Source organism: Neofelis nebulosa, chromosome 7 (assembly GCF_028018385.1).
Source record: "Neofelis nebulosa isolate mNeoNeb1 chromosome 7, mNeoNeb1.pri, whole genome shotgun sequence".
Lineage (NCBI taxonomy): Eukaryota > Metazoa > Chordata > Mammalia > Carnivora > Felidae > Neofelis > Neofelis nebulosa.
The window spans coordinates 144,695,521-144,709,807 of NC_080788.1; the positions used below are offsets into that span (position 1 = coordinate 144,695,521).

The 14,287-nt window shown below is 59.2% G+C and overlaps 1 protein-coding gene across 1 annotated transcript; it reads left to right on the plus strand.

Annotated features, from left to right (window-relative positions):
• Window positions 1-991: 991 nt before the first annotated feature.
• DIO3 (iodothyronine deiodinase 3) lies at window positions 992-3,093 on the plus strand. The gene has a single exon (XM_058740285.1). It carries the CDS (start codon window positions 1,110-1,112, stop codon window positions 2,034-2,036), a length of 927 nt encoding a protein of 308 aa, XP_058596268.1. The 5' UTR covers window positions 992-1,109; the 3' UTR covers window positions 2,037-3,093.
• The last annotated feature ends 11,194 nt before the right edge of the window (window positions 3,094-14,287 follow it).

The following is a 14,287-nucleotide window of genomic DNA, read 5'->3' on the forward strand; positions in this document are numbered from 1 at the left end:
GGCGAGAGGGGAGCGCTTCGGCGTTCAGGCAACAGCTACCCCTAGTGGGAGAGCCGCCGGGGCCGCCGCCGCCCCGCGCCCGCTGCCCCGCGCCCCGCGCCCGCGGCGCCCCGCGCCCGAAGCGCTCCCGGGTCGGCTGGGGCGCAGGCACGGGCGCCGCTGTCCCCAGCCCTTCCCGTCTCCGGCGCCAGGCGCTAACCGGCCCGCGGGCCCTGGCCTCCGCACCTCCCCGCTGCGCCCCGGAGGCCGCTGACCCTAGAACGGCGGCGCCGAACGGGGACGAGATGGGACGGGGCGGGCGCGGCCGGGACGGCGCGCGGCGGCCTCGGGCAGCGGCGGGGGGCGCCGAGCGCGGTGTGCGTGGCGGGGCGGTGCGGGGGGCGGCCGTGTGCGAGGCGCGAGTGTGAGCGCGCGCGGGAGGCGAGCGGGCGGGCGAGCGGGCTCCGGGAGGCGAGCGGCGCCCGCGGGCGAACGGGGAAGGCGGCGGGGGCCCGAAGTTGCCTCCTCGCGGGCCCGCGTCCCCCGGCGGGGCGGGAGCCGGGGCCGGCAGCGCGGCGGCCGCGGCCCCGGGCTCCCGCGGCACCTGGGCAGCGGCCCCGCACGAGCAGCAGCGGCGGGGGCGGCGTTGGCGGCGGCGCGCGGGAAGCGAACCGGAGCTCCGGCGCGGCGCGGCGGCCGCCGGGGAGCTCGGCTCAGGTGCGCGGCGACGGGGGCGCGGGGCCGGGGCCGGGCCGCCAGGACCGAGGCCGCACGCAGCGCTAGCGCGCTGGCCGGAGGATCTCCCCGGCGGACGCCTGGGTCCCCGGTCCAGCTCCCCGTCCCGGGTGGCAGCCGCGACCGGGGTCCCCCGCCGCCACCGCCACCGCCACCACCACCACCACCCTCCCCCCACGCCCCCGGAGAGCTGGCCTCGGGGCCCGGCCCCGCCCCCCGCCGGCCCCCCGCCCGGCGGCCCCGCCCTCGGCCCTCGATTTCCGAGCCCGAGGCCGCGCCGCGGGGTGATCCCTCCGGGCTCAAGTTGCAAGGGGGCGGGCCCCGGCCGGAGGTGGAGTCTCCCGCCAATTGAAGCCTCGGCTATAAATCGAGCTCCCCGCACGGCCGAGGCCCAGATGCCTCGCCGGGCCGCCCCGCGGTCGCTGGCGGGGGAGGGCCGCGGGTCCCAGGGGGCTTCGGGGGCGGCAGCCACCATGCTCCGCTCCCTGCTGCTTCACTCCCTGCGGCTGTGCGCCCAGACGGCCTCGTGCCTCGTGCTCTTCCCGCGCTTCCTAGGCACGGCCTTCATGCTCTGGCTCCTCGACTTCCTGTGCATCCGCAAGCATTTCCTGGGCCGCCGCCGCCGCCGCCGCCGCCGGGGTCAGCCCGAGCCCGCCGCTGAGCTTGACAGCGACGGCGAGGAGGTGCCCCCCGACGACCCGCCGGTCTGCGTGTCCGATGACAACCGCCTGTGCACCCTGGCGTCGCTGAAGGCCGTGTGGCACGGCCAGAAGTTGGACTTCTTCAAGCAGGCTCACGAGGGCGGCCCGGCGCCCAACTCGGAGGTGGTGCGGCCCAACGGCTTCCAGAACCAGCACATCCTTGACTACGCGAGGGGAAACCGCCCGCTGGTTCTCAATTTCGGCAGCTGCACCTGACCACCGTTCATGGCGCGCATGAGCGCCTTCCAGCGCCTGGTCACCAAGTACCAGCGCGACGTCGACTTCCTCATCGTCTACATCGAGGAGGCTCACCCGTCGGACGGCTGGGTCACCACAGACTCGCCCTACAGCATCCCGCAGCACCGAAGCCTGGAGGACCGGGTCAGCGCGGCGCAGGTCCTGCAGCAAGGTACGCCCGGCTGCTCTCTCGTCCTCGACACCATGGCCAACTCCAGCAGCTCGGCCTACGGGGCCTACTTCGAGCGCCTCTACGTAGTCCAGAATGGCACCGTCGTGTACCAGGGCGGCCGCGGCCCCGACGGCTACCAGGTGTCCGAGCTGCGCACCTGGCTGGAGCGCTACGATGCGCAGCTGCGAGGCGGCCAGCCGCGTCGAGTATAAACCATCAGCGGGCCGTTGGCTGAACTTGGCGGGCGGTGCCTTCGAGCCTTCGAGGCCCGCGTGCAGACGCCCCAAACCGAGTCAGCTTTGCCGAGGGCGCAACACGACACAGCCGTGCCGAGCCTCGGAGGGCCGGCTGAGCCCGGGTCCTCAGCCAAGCTGCCCGAAAAGCCTCTCCCGCCTCCCTGGACTCTGCGGCTGTGACCGCCCCTGCCCTGTACCTGCCTGGCCGCCTCTAACGTGACGCCACCCTTGCCTGTGTCCCCACCCCCACCCCACTTGTCGTCCCCCCGCCCCCGGAGGCCCCTGCGTCTCTCACGCCCCCGCCCCAGAGATAAGAGCCAGCGTGCCTTCAGCCGGGAGCACAGCCCCTACACAGAGACTTCGGCCGCGCCCGCGCACCCTCGCGCACAGCTGGGTTCCAGCAGCGCCCGCGGCTTACCCTAGTTGCCTGGCACCCACACCTGTCGCTCCCAGGGAGGGGGTGCCCTGCTGCTTTTGTGACTATTTCTTGTCCCTGGGCTGGGGGTAGGGGCTTGGGATGGGGAAGGGTGGGCAGGGTCGTCCCCCCCCCTCATTTGGGGTGCTCACGAGCCCCACTGCTGATGACGAGCTATCTCTAACTGGTCTTGACCACGAGCTGGTTCTGAACCGCAGGGGGCTTGCAGCAGCGCCGAATACGAGAGAGGGAAAGTACTCCGGGTTTCCGGGAGGAAGCCACCATAAAGGGGAGACAGAGGGCGTGTGGGGGACGGTTTCGGGGCCAGAGGAAGCCAGCTTGACAGGCACCGGCGAGGTTCGCAGCGCCCCAGGAAGAAGCAAGAAGCTGGGGCGCCTGGGAAACGGGGTGTGGGTGGAGGAGTCCAGGGCGAGAGAGATGAGGGGAGAGCCTAGGGACCCCGAGTGAGGGCCTCGTCCGTAGGCAGAGCTGCTGACTGTGGGGCCAGGAGGTGGGAGGCCCCTGGTTCCAAGGCCGTTTGTGAGTGTTTTGCTGGAAATACTCCCTGTATATAAACTTCTTTTACGCTACAGTAATAAAAGCTTGAAGTAAACTGCTTTCGGGTTGCCTCTGGTCCCTTTATTATTTTTTTTTTTCTTTCCTCTGAATAGCGACAGGAATTAAACACAAATATCTCCCTCGCGTCCCCATAGTGACCCTGGGGGGAAGGGTGGCTGGAAGGAGCCGACGCTGGCAGGGGCGCGGGAGGGCAAGGAATGAGAAAGAGGGTCTGCGGCGGTGCCCAGGGGTGTACGCACGCACGCACGCACACGCCCACGGTGGGGGAGGTGGGGTCGGAAGAAAAACCGAGAAGCGGAGCGGGGCGGGGTCCTGGAGGGAGGCGGGAGAGGCAAAGGGGTCCTTATTTGCCACCGCGCGCGCGCCCGCACAAGCGCAGTTGCTGCTGCCCCTGCAGCCGCCCGTCTAACTTCTCCGAGCGTCCGACGGTGTGGGGGAGGGGGCGGTGCGGGGGACAAAGGGGGCTATGGAGCAGGTAGGACTTGGCTCCTGGCCACCTTGGGCGCCTCTGCACACCTGGCTCCACCCTAGCCCCCCTCCTGCACCTGCAGCATCGTCTCCCCCTACCCTCCAATCCCCGCCCGGCTGCTGGGGTCCGCGGGAGGTGCTACTAGCGAAGCGTAGGTTGGCGGAGGGAGGGAGGACGGGAGGGACGGCGGGCGAGCAACGCCATCACACCAGCAGCAGCACCTACTGCGGGGCGGGAGCCGAGCGGGGTGCGCCCCCTGCCAGGACATCCCCTCCTCCTCCGCTTCGCCAAGTTCGAGCCAGACCTCACCGCCACCGCCCGCGACGCGCTCGGGGCTGGGAAGTGGAGACGCGGAGCGAGACGCAGGAGCCGAGAGGCTCCGGAAAGAGGAGGGTGGCAGTTGCCCGGACGGGGGTTGGTGGGGAGGGGGCCGGGGCGCTCGGCACCGATCTCCGTGCACAGTCGCGGCCAGGCGCTCCCGCCCAGTCTCGGCGCTCGCGGTGTCCCCTGCGGCTCCCTGGGGGGAGGGCGACGCTGGGAGCACGGGATTAGCGCGGCTCCCACCTCCCTCTGCTAGCGACACCTGGAGCGGAACGGGGGGCGGGGGGGCGGGTGCGGAAGAAAGGGCGCTGAGGCGAGAGTGCAGACCGGGAGTGGGGGCAGCGGGGCAGCCGAACTTCCCCGGGCCCGGGAGGCCAGGACCGTCCGGGTCGCGGGATGGGAAGGAGGGAGTGTTAGTGAGTGCCTGGGCGCGAGAGGCGCGCCCGTTGGGGGGGGGGGGGGGGGGGGGGGGAGGTCTACACCGGCGGGAGGGGGGGGTTGCAGCAGGCGGGATGGAAGAGGGAGGCCCCTGCTCCACCAACGCCGCCTCGGATTCCGCGCCCAGCCCCCACGCTGCTCCTCTGTGAAAAGTTTTTGGAACTGACACCCTGAGCTGGGATTTTTTTTTTTTTTTTGCTTTAAAAGTATTTAAATTGAAAAAAATAACTTTTAAGGGAAAAATTGGCACAGATGGAATTTCTGTATCTCCTCCCCTCCCCCTCCTCCCGCGCGCTTCTTCTCACCCCAAAACCCCCAGCAAGAATCCGGAGCAAGCCGCAGGGACCGGGGGGGGGGGGGGGGGGGGGGGGGGGGCCGGCCCAGAGCTCCGGCCCGCGCCGGCCCGGGTCTAGTGGCCTGGAGGCAGCGGAGGGCGGCCAGGGACCGCGGGGCCGCTCCTGGTCCCGGCCCGCCGCTTGGGGGTCTGTCTAGCTGGGGGCGCTGTGCGACCCCCCTTCCCCGTGGTGCCTGCGCCCCCCGGGCCTCCTCCGGCTTCCCGGACCGAAATCCCCAGCCCTGGGCGCTCGGACCTGCCCACGCGCGGCCGGCTGGCTCCCGGCTTCAGGGGGGATTCCGGCACCCCTCCCCCCACTTTTCTGCGTTCTCTTCTCCCTCCCACTCTCCCTCCCCTGCATCTTTCCCCTTCTCTTTTCCTTTTCCGTCGTTTCTTCCTTTCCTTTCTTCTTTTCTTCTCTCTCTGCCCTTAAAAATCTCTCCTTCTTATAAAATGTGAGTGCGTGCTCATCGAGGAAAACACAGAACATTTCGGAGAAAATAACACCAACCCAAGGTAACCTCAGGGCGTGAGCACTTTGAAACATGCCTCCGGCTACCCCCACCGCTCACCACCCCCCTCTCCCCCCCCCCCCCCCCCCCCCCCCCCCGCCTCCGCATTTGTAAATATGTATGTTAATCACAAGAGCCTGATTATCCTTTTGTAGCCTGACGTTAACTTTGGACTCCCGGTACCCCTCTTTCCAGGCACCCCTCTTTCCATGCCAATAAATAAGCCTTGAACGGCGCCCACTGCCACATCATCAGATGGACAGCCAGGGATGGCTCCAGGGCCCTTCATGTGTGAGGGAGGTTTCATTATCATAAGCAAAAATGGGGGTGAGCTGCGCGTGCACACAGCCCCACACGACTTAGCCCACCAGCACATTCCTTACGGCGACATTGCTTCGTCAAAACACGCACATCTTTAAAGATGTCTGGTTTGCTATATTTTGCTGCACTGCCTTCTAGAAAGTCTACTTGGTTTTATTGTTTTGTGTCTTCCCAGTGCTCTCTCTTCTCTATTTTTAAGTAAAAAAATAGGAAGATAATACATAAATCCATTCTCAGTATTAAATTTTAAATAGAGAAGGAGGTTGAGCAGAGAAAGACAAGCCTCACTGAGAGCAGGAGTTTTCAAACTGCAAGTCAGGACCCAGCCCCCAGGTCAGGAAATCAACTGAGCAGATCAAGTCAAGCGTTTTGAAGAACTGAGATCGAATAAATACAGTGTGACTACGAGCAAACAGTTCACCCAGGGTAACCTCCGTTTGGGAAACTTCTGTTTCAAGGGGTAGCTAATGTGAAATGTATTTCTCCTGAAGGAGGGATCAGAAGTGTTTGGAAATGTTTGAAAGCTAACACCTCAAGGTTCCCTCCTGCCTCATCGGGGAAAATAGCCCCTGTGAACTGCTGGGCATGATTCCTTCCAGACTCCACTTCGCCTACGGACAACGGTGTATGAGCACATTCCCAGATACGGGCTCCATAATCAGGATCACGATGCTCGGTGTTTGATGACCGCCCCCGCCACCCTCACACACCTTTCTCCTGCCAGTCCTACCCAGCACCACTCTTCACCCATCGGTACATCTAGTCCAAGCAGCTCTGTGCCTGCGCTCTAATTTGTGCCAGATCCACGGATACCTGAGCCCCCACCCCTCCTCAGGAGGCACTCTGCCCTCAAGGAATGCTGGATTCCTGGGGAGGAGGGGGTGAGCCGGCCATTGTTCTCTTGCCATCACCCTCGTGCTCACACTTAGTGTTTCTGAGGTCTGCAGTCCGCTTAGCAACATGGCACAGGGAGAGGGAGGAGAGACGTTGAAAGAGTTCCTAGAGAAGGTCTCATTGGCGCCTTGAAGGCACAAGTGCCTCATCCAGGAAACGCCTCTGGCTGCCCCCACCCCCATCCCCCCCGCATTTGTAAATATGTATGTTAATCGCAAGAGCCGGATTATCCTTTTGTAGCCTGACATTAACTTTGGACTCCCGGTACCCCTCTTTCCAGGCACCCCTCTTTTCATGTCAATAAGTAAGTCTTGAACGGCACCAGGAAAACACGGAAGGAAGGGCATCCTTGATGCAGAAGTCGTGGGGGCCAGAAAGGGTACCTTGTGTTCGGGAAGCAAGAAGTCCCCGGTGTGGCTGCAAAGCAGAGTGTGGTGTGGTGGAGGAGGAGGGGCAGCGAGGAGCGTTGGGGCCACCTTGGGAGCCTAGGCCACCAGCTTGGCGTCTCTGCGGAGGCTCAGGGATGAGCCTCAGACAAGAAGGCAGGGGGCCTGGGGGGAGGGGCGGCGGATGCCTGGGGATGGGGGATGGGCCCACCGTCCAGTCCATCCGCCACTGACAGAGGGTACTGGGCACTTTCAAGAGTCAGGCTGGCATCTGCCTCTGACCTTTGAGCTGTCTTCTAGGCATCTACCTGAAGGAGATGAACTGGTGGGCACAGAGGGAGGGAGGTACCCAGAGGGCCATGGCCTCCACCTTCCACTCTGCAGACACCTCTCTGCAGAGAAGTGATGTCCCCAACCCTGGGGCTACCCACATGTGAAATAGTAAGCAGTGACAGCTGAGTATTTGCTGTAGGGGCCAGGCACTGGGCAAAGTGCTGTATTGGGATTATTCAATTTGATCGTCCTAACATCCCTCTTAGATGAATATAATTATTAGCCCCATTTCATTGACGAACACACTGAGGCTTGACATGGTTGGAGTCAGCCGGGCCAAGGTGTTATGGACTGAATTGCGTCCTTCTTCAAAGTTCATATGTCCAAGTCCTTAGTACCTCAGAATGCGACCTTATTTGGAGATAGGATCTTTAAAGAGGCGCTTAGGTTAGGATGAAGTCATTGGAGTGGGCCGTGATCCAGTATGACTGGTGTCCTTCAGAGAAGAGGAGATGAAGACACAGCCACACTGAGGGACGACGGTGTGAGGACACAGGGAGAAGAAGGTGGCCATCTACACACCAAAGAAAGAGGCCTCAGGAGAAAGCAGGTCCACTGACACCTTGATCTCTGATTTGCAGCTTCCAGAACTGTGAAGAACTAAATCTCTGTTATCTAAGCCCCCCAGTCTGTGGTATGTTGATATGGCAACTCTAGCAAGCTGATGCCCAAGGTCACGGACTAGCAAGTGGCCTTGACCACAGGCCTCTCTGACCCTAGGATGAGGAGGGGTTCCCATCAGGCTGCACACCATCCCTGGCAGTGGCCAGAAGGACTCAGGGAGCTTGAGATTTCCCCAGCACAGACCAGGTCCACCCTCTGTGGTGACATGAAAACACAGCTTAGAGGACGGTGGGTCTGAGTTGGGCAGTGAGTTGTGTGTGATCTTTTTTAATATCTGCAAAGACACACAGACAGGCAGCTCTAGAAAAATCTACCCCGAGGAATTCACAGTAGCTGTCTTTGTGTGGGTGGGATTATGAGTGTTTTCTTACTTTCTTCTTGTTGCTTGTCTGTAGCCTGTGATTTTTCTGTAGTGAATGTGTATTGCTCTTATGGCAGAAAAATAAAACTAAAAACAGCAAAAAGAGTGGCTGTGGCAAGTAGAAACCTGGAGGCAGGGAGGCCAGGGCAGGCAGAGGTTCTGGCTGGAGATGGTGCGCCCTGGGCCATGTCCGGGGGTGGGAGGTGAGAGCGCCAGGGCGGTGTTGACATGAGAGACATTTGGGAGGAGAAAGGGGGGGCAGGGTTGCTGAGCAAAACACAAGGCACCCCATTAACTTTGAATTTCAGGTAAGCAACAAATGATTTTTAGTATAACTATGTCCCAAAAGTTGCATGGGATATACTTAGAAAGATATTTTTTTTTTTATTCGTTGTTTATCTGAAATTCAGATTTAATTATTTGTTCATTTTGAAATCTGACAGTCCTGGGGCACCTGGGGGGCTCAGTCAGCTAAGCTTCTGACGTGGGCTCAGGTCATGATCTCACAGCTCGTGGGTTCGAGCCCTGTGTCCAGCTCGGAGCCTGGAGCCTGCTTCGGATTCGGCGCCTCCCTCTCTGTCTGCCCCTCCCCGACTCACACTGTCTCACCGTCAAAAACAAACATTAAATCTGACAGTCCTGAGCATGGTGGGTGGGCAGGCCAGGAGCAAAGGGGGAATGACCACCAGCCGAACCAGCTGATGATTTGCAGGGCCCCTTGTCCAAGAACAGGGGAAAGTGCCGTGAAAGGTGCAAAATAGACAGCTTTTTACTTTCTTTCATGGTACCTCAACTTGCCGTGGCATTTCTTTCCTATTTAATGGCATTATAAACAAAGCGAAATTAACATTTTAAATTCTGTATTAGTCTGGGTTCTCTGGGGAAACAGAGCCAGTAGGACACAGAGAGATTTACTTTAAGGCATTGGCTCTCGTGGTTATGGAAGCTGAGAAGTCTAAGACTGGCCGTCGGCAAGCCGCAGATCCAGGGGAGCCATCGATGTAAGTTTCAGTCCAAGTGACAAAGGCCTGAGACCCCGGAGCGCCAACGGCATAGCGTCCAGTCTGGCTCCGGGTCTGAAGGCACAAGACTGATGGCCCGGCCCCACAGCGGCCAGACAGAGAGCAGACTCTCCCTTCCTCAGCCTTCGTGCAACCCAGGCCTTCAACGGATCCGACGAGGCCCACCCACATCAGGCAGGGCGATCTGCTCCATGCTGTCGATCCATGCAAAGGTTCATCTCATCTGGAGACCCCCCTCCACAGACACACCCAGAATAATGTTTGACTAAAACTCTGGGCCCCCCATGGCCCAGTCAGGCTGACACATAAAATTAGCCACCACGAGTCACTAGCATTCGCCTTTGGATCCACACGTGGAGCCGCTGACATCACAGCTTGCCTTTCGTGGCTTGTCCCCGCGTGTGCCTCCCACCCCCCTACCCAGGGCGGTGCATATGACACACGGGGTTCACGCCACCGTGTCTTTCGTTCCGTTCTTGGCGCGTGCACACTTTCCCAACGTTCTCGGCCGTCAGTTTGCCGGTGAGAAAAGAGGCACCACGAGAAAAGGAGCCACGGGGCACCCCATCTTTCCCTTTCCGCGGTGCCAGACTTTGGGGGCATGTGGCCGACGCCTCCAGACGCGTGTACCTCGAATCGCCCCGAGTCTCACGGAGCCTCCACCCCACGCACCCTCCAGTGTCCCGGCCAACCTCACGAAACGCAACGCAAAGACAAAAATGCTCCAGAATTTCAAGACCGCGACAGCAGAGCGTCATATCCAGCGTGGGGGCCTTCAGGTGAGGGGACCGGACACCGGCCCCGGATGCACACCCAGGAGGCCTCCCTGGCCGTCGGTCCGGGCCTGCACACGGCGCGCTCGTCCCCGTGCCCTCAGGCACGCACCTGCTTCGAGTCTGGGGAGTGGGGTCGGCCCCTCGCGTCAGTCCACAGAGCGGGCCATGCTCTGGCTGCTCCCACTCCTCCTGGGAGGAGAGCAAAGCTCAGGGGTGTGAGCTAGTGTCCCCAGGACACACGCCTTCAGCCTCAAAGCCACGCCCTTGGCTCTTCCCACTGCACGTGGCTCTGCTCTAGGGTGGCCACCCCTTACTGGCCGTTTGCTTGCCCCGGGCCGGATGCTGGGAAGATGGCAGGTGGATGCCCATGGTCACAGCACCCCAGGGCTCTGCTGGCTCAAGCAGTCTGTGGCCAGAGGCAGAGTGAGGGCATGGGGAGGGGGTGGAAGGTGCCAGGAAGGGGAAGGTACACGCATGAAGGCCAAGGAACGGCACAACTCACGGTTCAGCCGGGGATGCAGTACAGACGTGTGTTTGCATGTGAGCGAGTGTGTGAGTGTGGAAGACACGTGTGTAACTTCACTCTCCAGACCCTCACTGAGCCCCCAATACCCACCAGGCCTGTATGAAGCACCAAGAAGAACTGGTCCCATCCTAACAGAGCAACTGGGCTCCTTGGAGAGACAGAAATCAACAATGCAGAAGGCCTGGGATTTGGGGAACCCAAGGGAGGGCTTCCTGGAGGAGGTGTACGATGAAAGATTGGAAGCTCAGGTGGGAAGAGCCCCAGGGATGGAAAGAATGACGTGTGCTGAGCCTTGGCCGCGAGAACATCCTGGCAAGTTTGGGCAACAGCAGTCAAGTCCTTGAGGCCCGGGAGGGGTCAGGCAGGGATGAGAGGGGAGGTTAGAAGGTCCTATGTGGAGCTGCTTGACCTTGAAGGCCCTGGGGAGAGGCAGGAAAGCGCCACTGGGTGGGTAGGGAGGGTAGGAGACAAGTCTCGGTCCAGGGTAGCTGTCCCTGGTGGTGCCCTGATCACCCGAAGGAAGAGGCGGGGCTCCAGCCCTGCCCCGGCCACAGCCCTGCCCTCCCTGGGCTGAGCTTCCTCCCCTCACCCCCAGCCCTGCCCTCAGGATGGCTGGACCCAATCACACGGCTCTGGGGCTGCCTGAGCTCCCTGAATCCCCATGACCCCTTTCCCAGAGAAAGCACTCAATTTCTCTCCAACGCCCCCAACCTGTGTTTGCAGCCCACCCCACACAGCAGTCTGGAGTGGGGACCCATCCTCCCCCACAGACATTGCAGAACTAGAAACTGCAAAGCATCATCTTTTTTAAAAAATTGTGTAATGTTTATTATTTATTTTTGAGAGAGAGGTACGACTGGGGGAGGGGCAGAGAGAGAGAGGGAGACACAGAATCAAGCAGAATCCAAGCTCCGATCTGTCAGCACAGAGCCCAACGCAGGGCTCGAACTCAAGGACTGTGATATCATAACCTGAGCCGAAGTCAGGTGCTTGACTGACTGCGCCCCCCGGGCACCCTGCTAAGCACCATCTTAAATGGACTGCACTGGGGTTCCAGGGAAGGCTCACCCCCGGAAACGTTCCTGTTGGGTGCAGGAATGTGCATACTGCTGTTCTCCCCAGATTGGTCTGTAAACCCAGCGGGACTCCACACAAAACCCCCAGAGGGTCCTGGAGCTTTATCCCTGCACCCACATGAAAGAATTGGAAGACACATTGTGCATCCACTTTTTCCTTTGACAGATATTTATTCCGGGCCTGAAAGGAGCCAGCCATGACTCCTGCTCCCCAGGGACAGAACCAGCCACGTCCTGCCCGGGAGGAGTGCACAGTCAGGTGGGGGGACAACAGTAATAAAGAGATACGCTTTGGGTGGTAATAATCAGCAAATCGGCTTTGAATGGTAAAAAAATGTTGCGAAGAAGAACAAGGTGAGTGTTTCACTCATCCGTAGGATCCCCCCGAAACCTGAGGGCTGAAAAATGATAACATCCTCATCACTGCTCGCCGTTCTGGAGGCTGACTGGGCTCCGTGGGGTGGTTCTCACCCAGGGTCTCTCAGGCAGAAGCAGCCAGATGGGGGCTGGGGCCGGGGCAACTCAAAAGCTTCCCTCCTCCTCTTTCTGGTGACAGCGGCCAGCTGCCAGCAGAGGACTTCCAGGAACGGTGGCTGAAATATCTAGATGGGGCCCCTCCGTGTGATCTGGGCCTCATCACATTATGTCAGCTGGGCTCCAAAAGCGTGCACCCCAGGAGAGTAAGACGGAAGTGCATGGCGTCTTCATGACTCGGGGGAGGTATAGAGCATCGCTCCACAAACTCTGCTGGTCCAAGAGGTCACGGAAGTCTGCCCGTCTGCCTGCGGGAGGAGAGGGGACACAGGCTCCCACCATTCGATGCAAGACATGCCAAAGTCCCATCAGGGGAGAGGGCTCCATGGTGCCGTCTTTGGAAAAAACATTCCATCACAGCCAAGGTAAGGAAAGAGAGTCATTTAGTGAAAGGATAACGAAAAAGCAAGGGGGTGACGCAGGATAGACAAACAGACCACAGGACAGAGCAGAAGTCCCAGGGAGACGTTCGTGCTTGTGTGGGAACACCATATATAATGAAGGGGTGTCATCACTCCGTGGGCGCAAGGACCAATGAGGAGATTACATTGTATCTCTGTCACGCACAATACACACACACAGATTGCCAGTGGGATAAAGACTTGAGTGTGGAATGTAAACTGTTACGCCTTTTTGAAGAGTATGTAAAAAAAGTATCTCTATGCCACAATGAGATACCACCTCAAACCCATTAGGATGGCTCCTGTCAAAAAAAAAAAAAAAAAAAAAGCTGAAAATGACAAGCGTTGGACATAGAGAGGACGCAGAGAAGTTAGAATGCTTGTGCACTGTCGGGAATGGAAAAAGGTGCGGCCGCTGTGGAAAACAGTGTTGAGGTTCCTCGAAAACTTAAATGTCAGATTTGATCCACCCACTTGTGGGTACATACACTCAAAAAACCTGAAAGCAGGGTCTTAAACGCAGATTTTCAGACCCGTGTCCACGGCAGCACTCTTCAGCATAGCCAGAAGGTGGAGGCAACCCCAGTGCCCATGGATAAATGAACGGACAGACAACATGTCTACATACGATGCCTACGTTGTCTACAAATGTCTGCATACATACAATGAATTACTCAGCCTTAAAAAAGAGGGAAATTCGGGGGCTCCTGGGTGCCTCCGTCGGGTAAGTGTCTGGCTCTTGATTTTGGCTCAGGTCACGATTTCATGGTTTGCGAGATCAAGCCCCGCATCAGGCTCTGGGCTGACAGCGTGCAGCCTGCTTGGGATTCTTCCTCCCTCTCTCTCTCTCTCTGCAGCACCCCCTCTGAGAATAAACGAATAGACATTTAAAGCAAAAAAGAAGGAAATTCTGACATCCGCTACCACAGGGATGAATCATGAGAACTTTACGCGAAGTGAGATACGGGATTCACGATAGAATTAATCATGCATGATTCTGCTTGTAGGAGGTCTCCCGAGGGGTCAAGTCTGTAGAGACAGAAACTACAATGGGGGGTGGGGGTAAGGAGGAGGCGGCAGAGGGAGTTCGTTTTCAAAAGGGGACTGAGTCTTGGTTCGGGGAGATGAAAAAGTTCTGGGGACGGACGGTGGTGGTGGTTCCACAACACGGTGACTGTGTTTAACGCCACGAACTATACATTTGACGATGGTTAAGATGGTAAATTTTATGTCATACATATTTCACCACAATTAAAATGCATATACATGCACACGCAATTTTTTTTGAGAGAGAGAGACAGAGTGTGAGCAGGGGAGGGGCAGAGAGAGAGGGAGACACAGAATCCGAAGCGGGCTCCAGGCTCCGAGCCATCAGCACAGAGCCCGACGCGGGGCTCGAACCCACGAACCGCGAGATCATGACACGAGCCCAAGTTAGATGCTTAACTGACTGAGCCACCCAGGTGCCCTCTCAACTTTTTTTTAATGTTTATTTATTTAAGGGAGAGAGAGAGAGACAGACTGAGCGTGGGGGAGGGGCAGAGAGGGAGACACAGAATCCCAAGCAGGCTCCAGGCTCCGAGCTGTCAGCACAGAGCCCAACGCGGGGCTCGAACTCACAAACTGCAAGATCATGACCTGAGCCAAAGTCGGATGCTCAACTGACTGAGCCACCCAGGCGCCCCCACACAAATTTTTTTTTTTTTAAAAAAGAATATATGTTCTTAGGATGGGGAGATTGTCCTATTTAAAAAAGAACAAACATAAAGGCAATACTGCTCTACGACAAAATTAAAATTTTCTCTGTAACCAAAGATGCTATAAATGATTGAGACTCGTCCTAGTGTTTATGCGCATCCCTCCAGACCCATCAGCACTCACGGCCACAGCCCCGCCAGCCTGTCT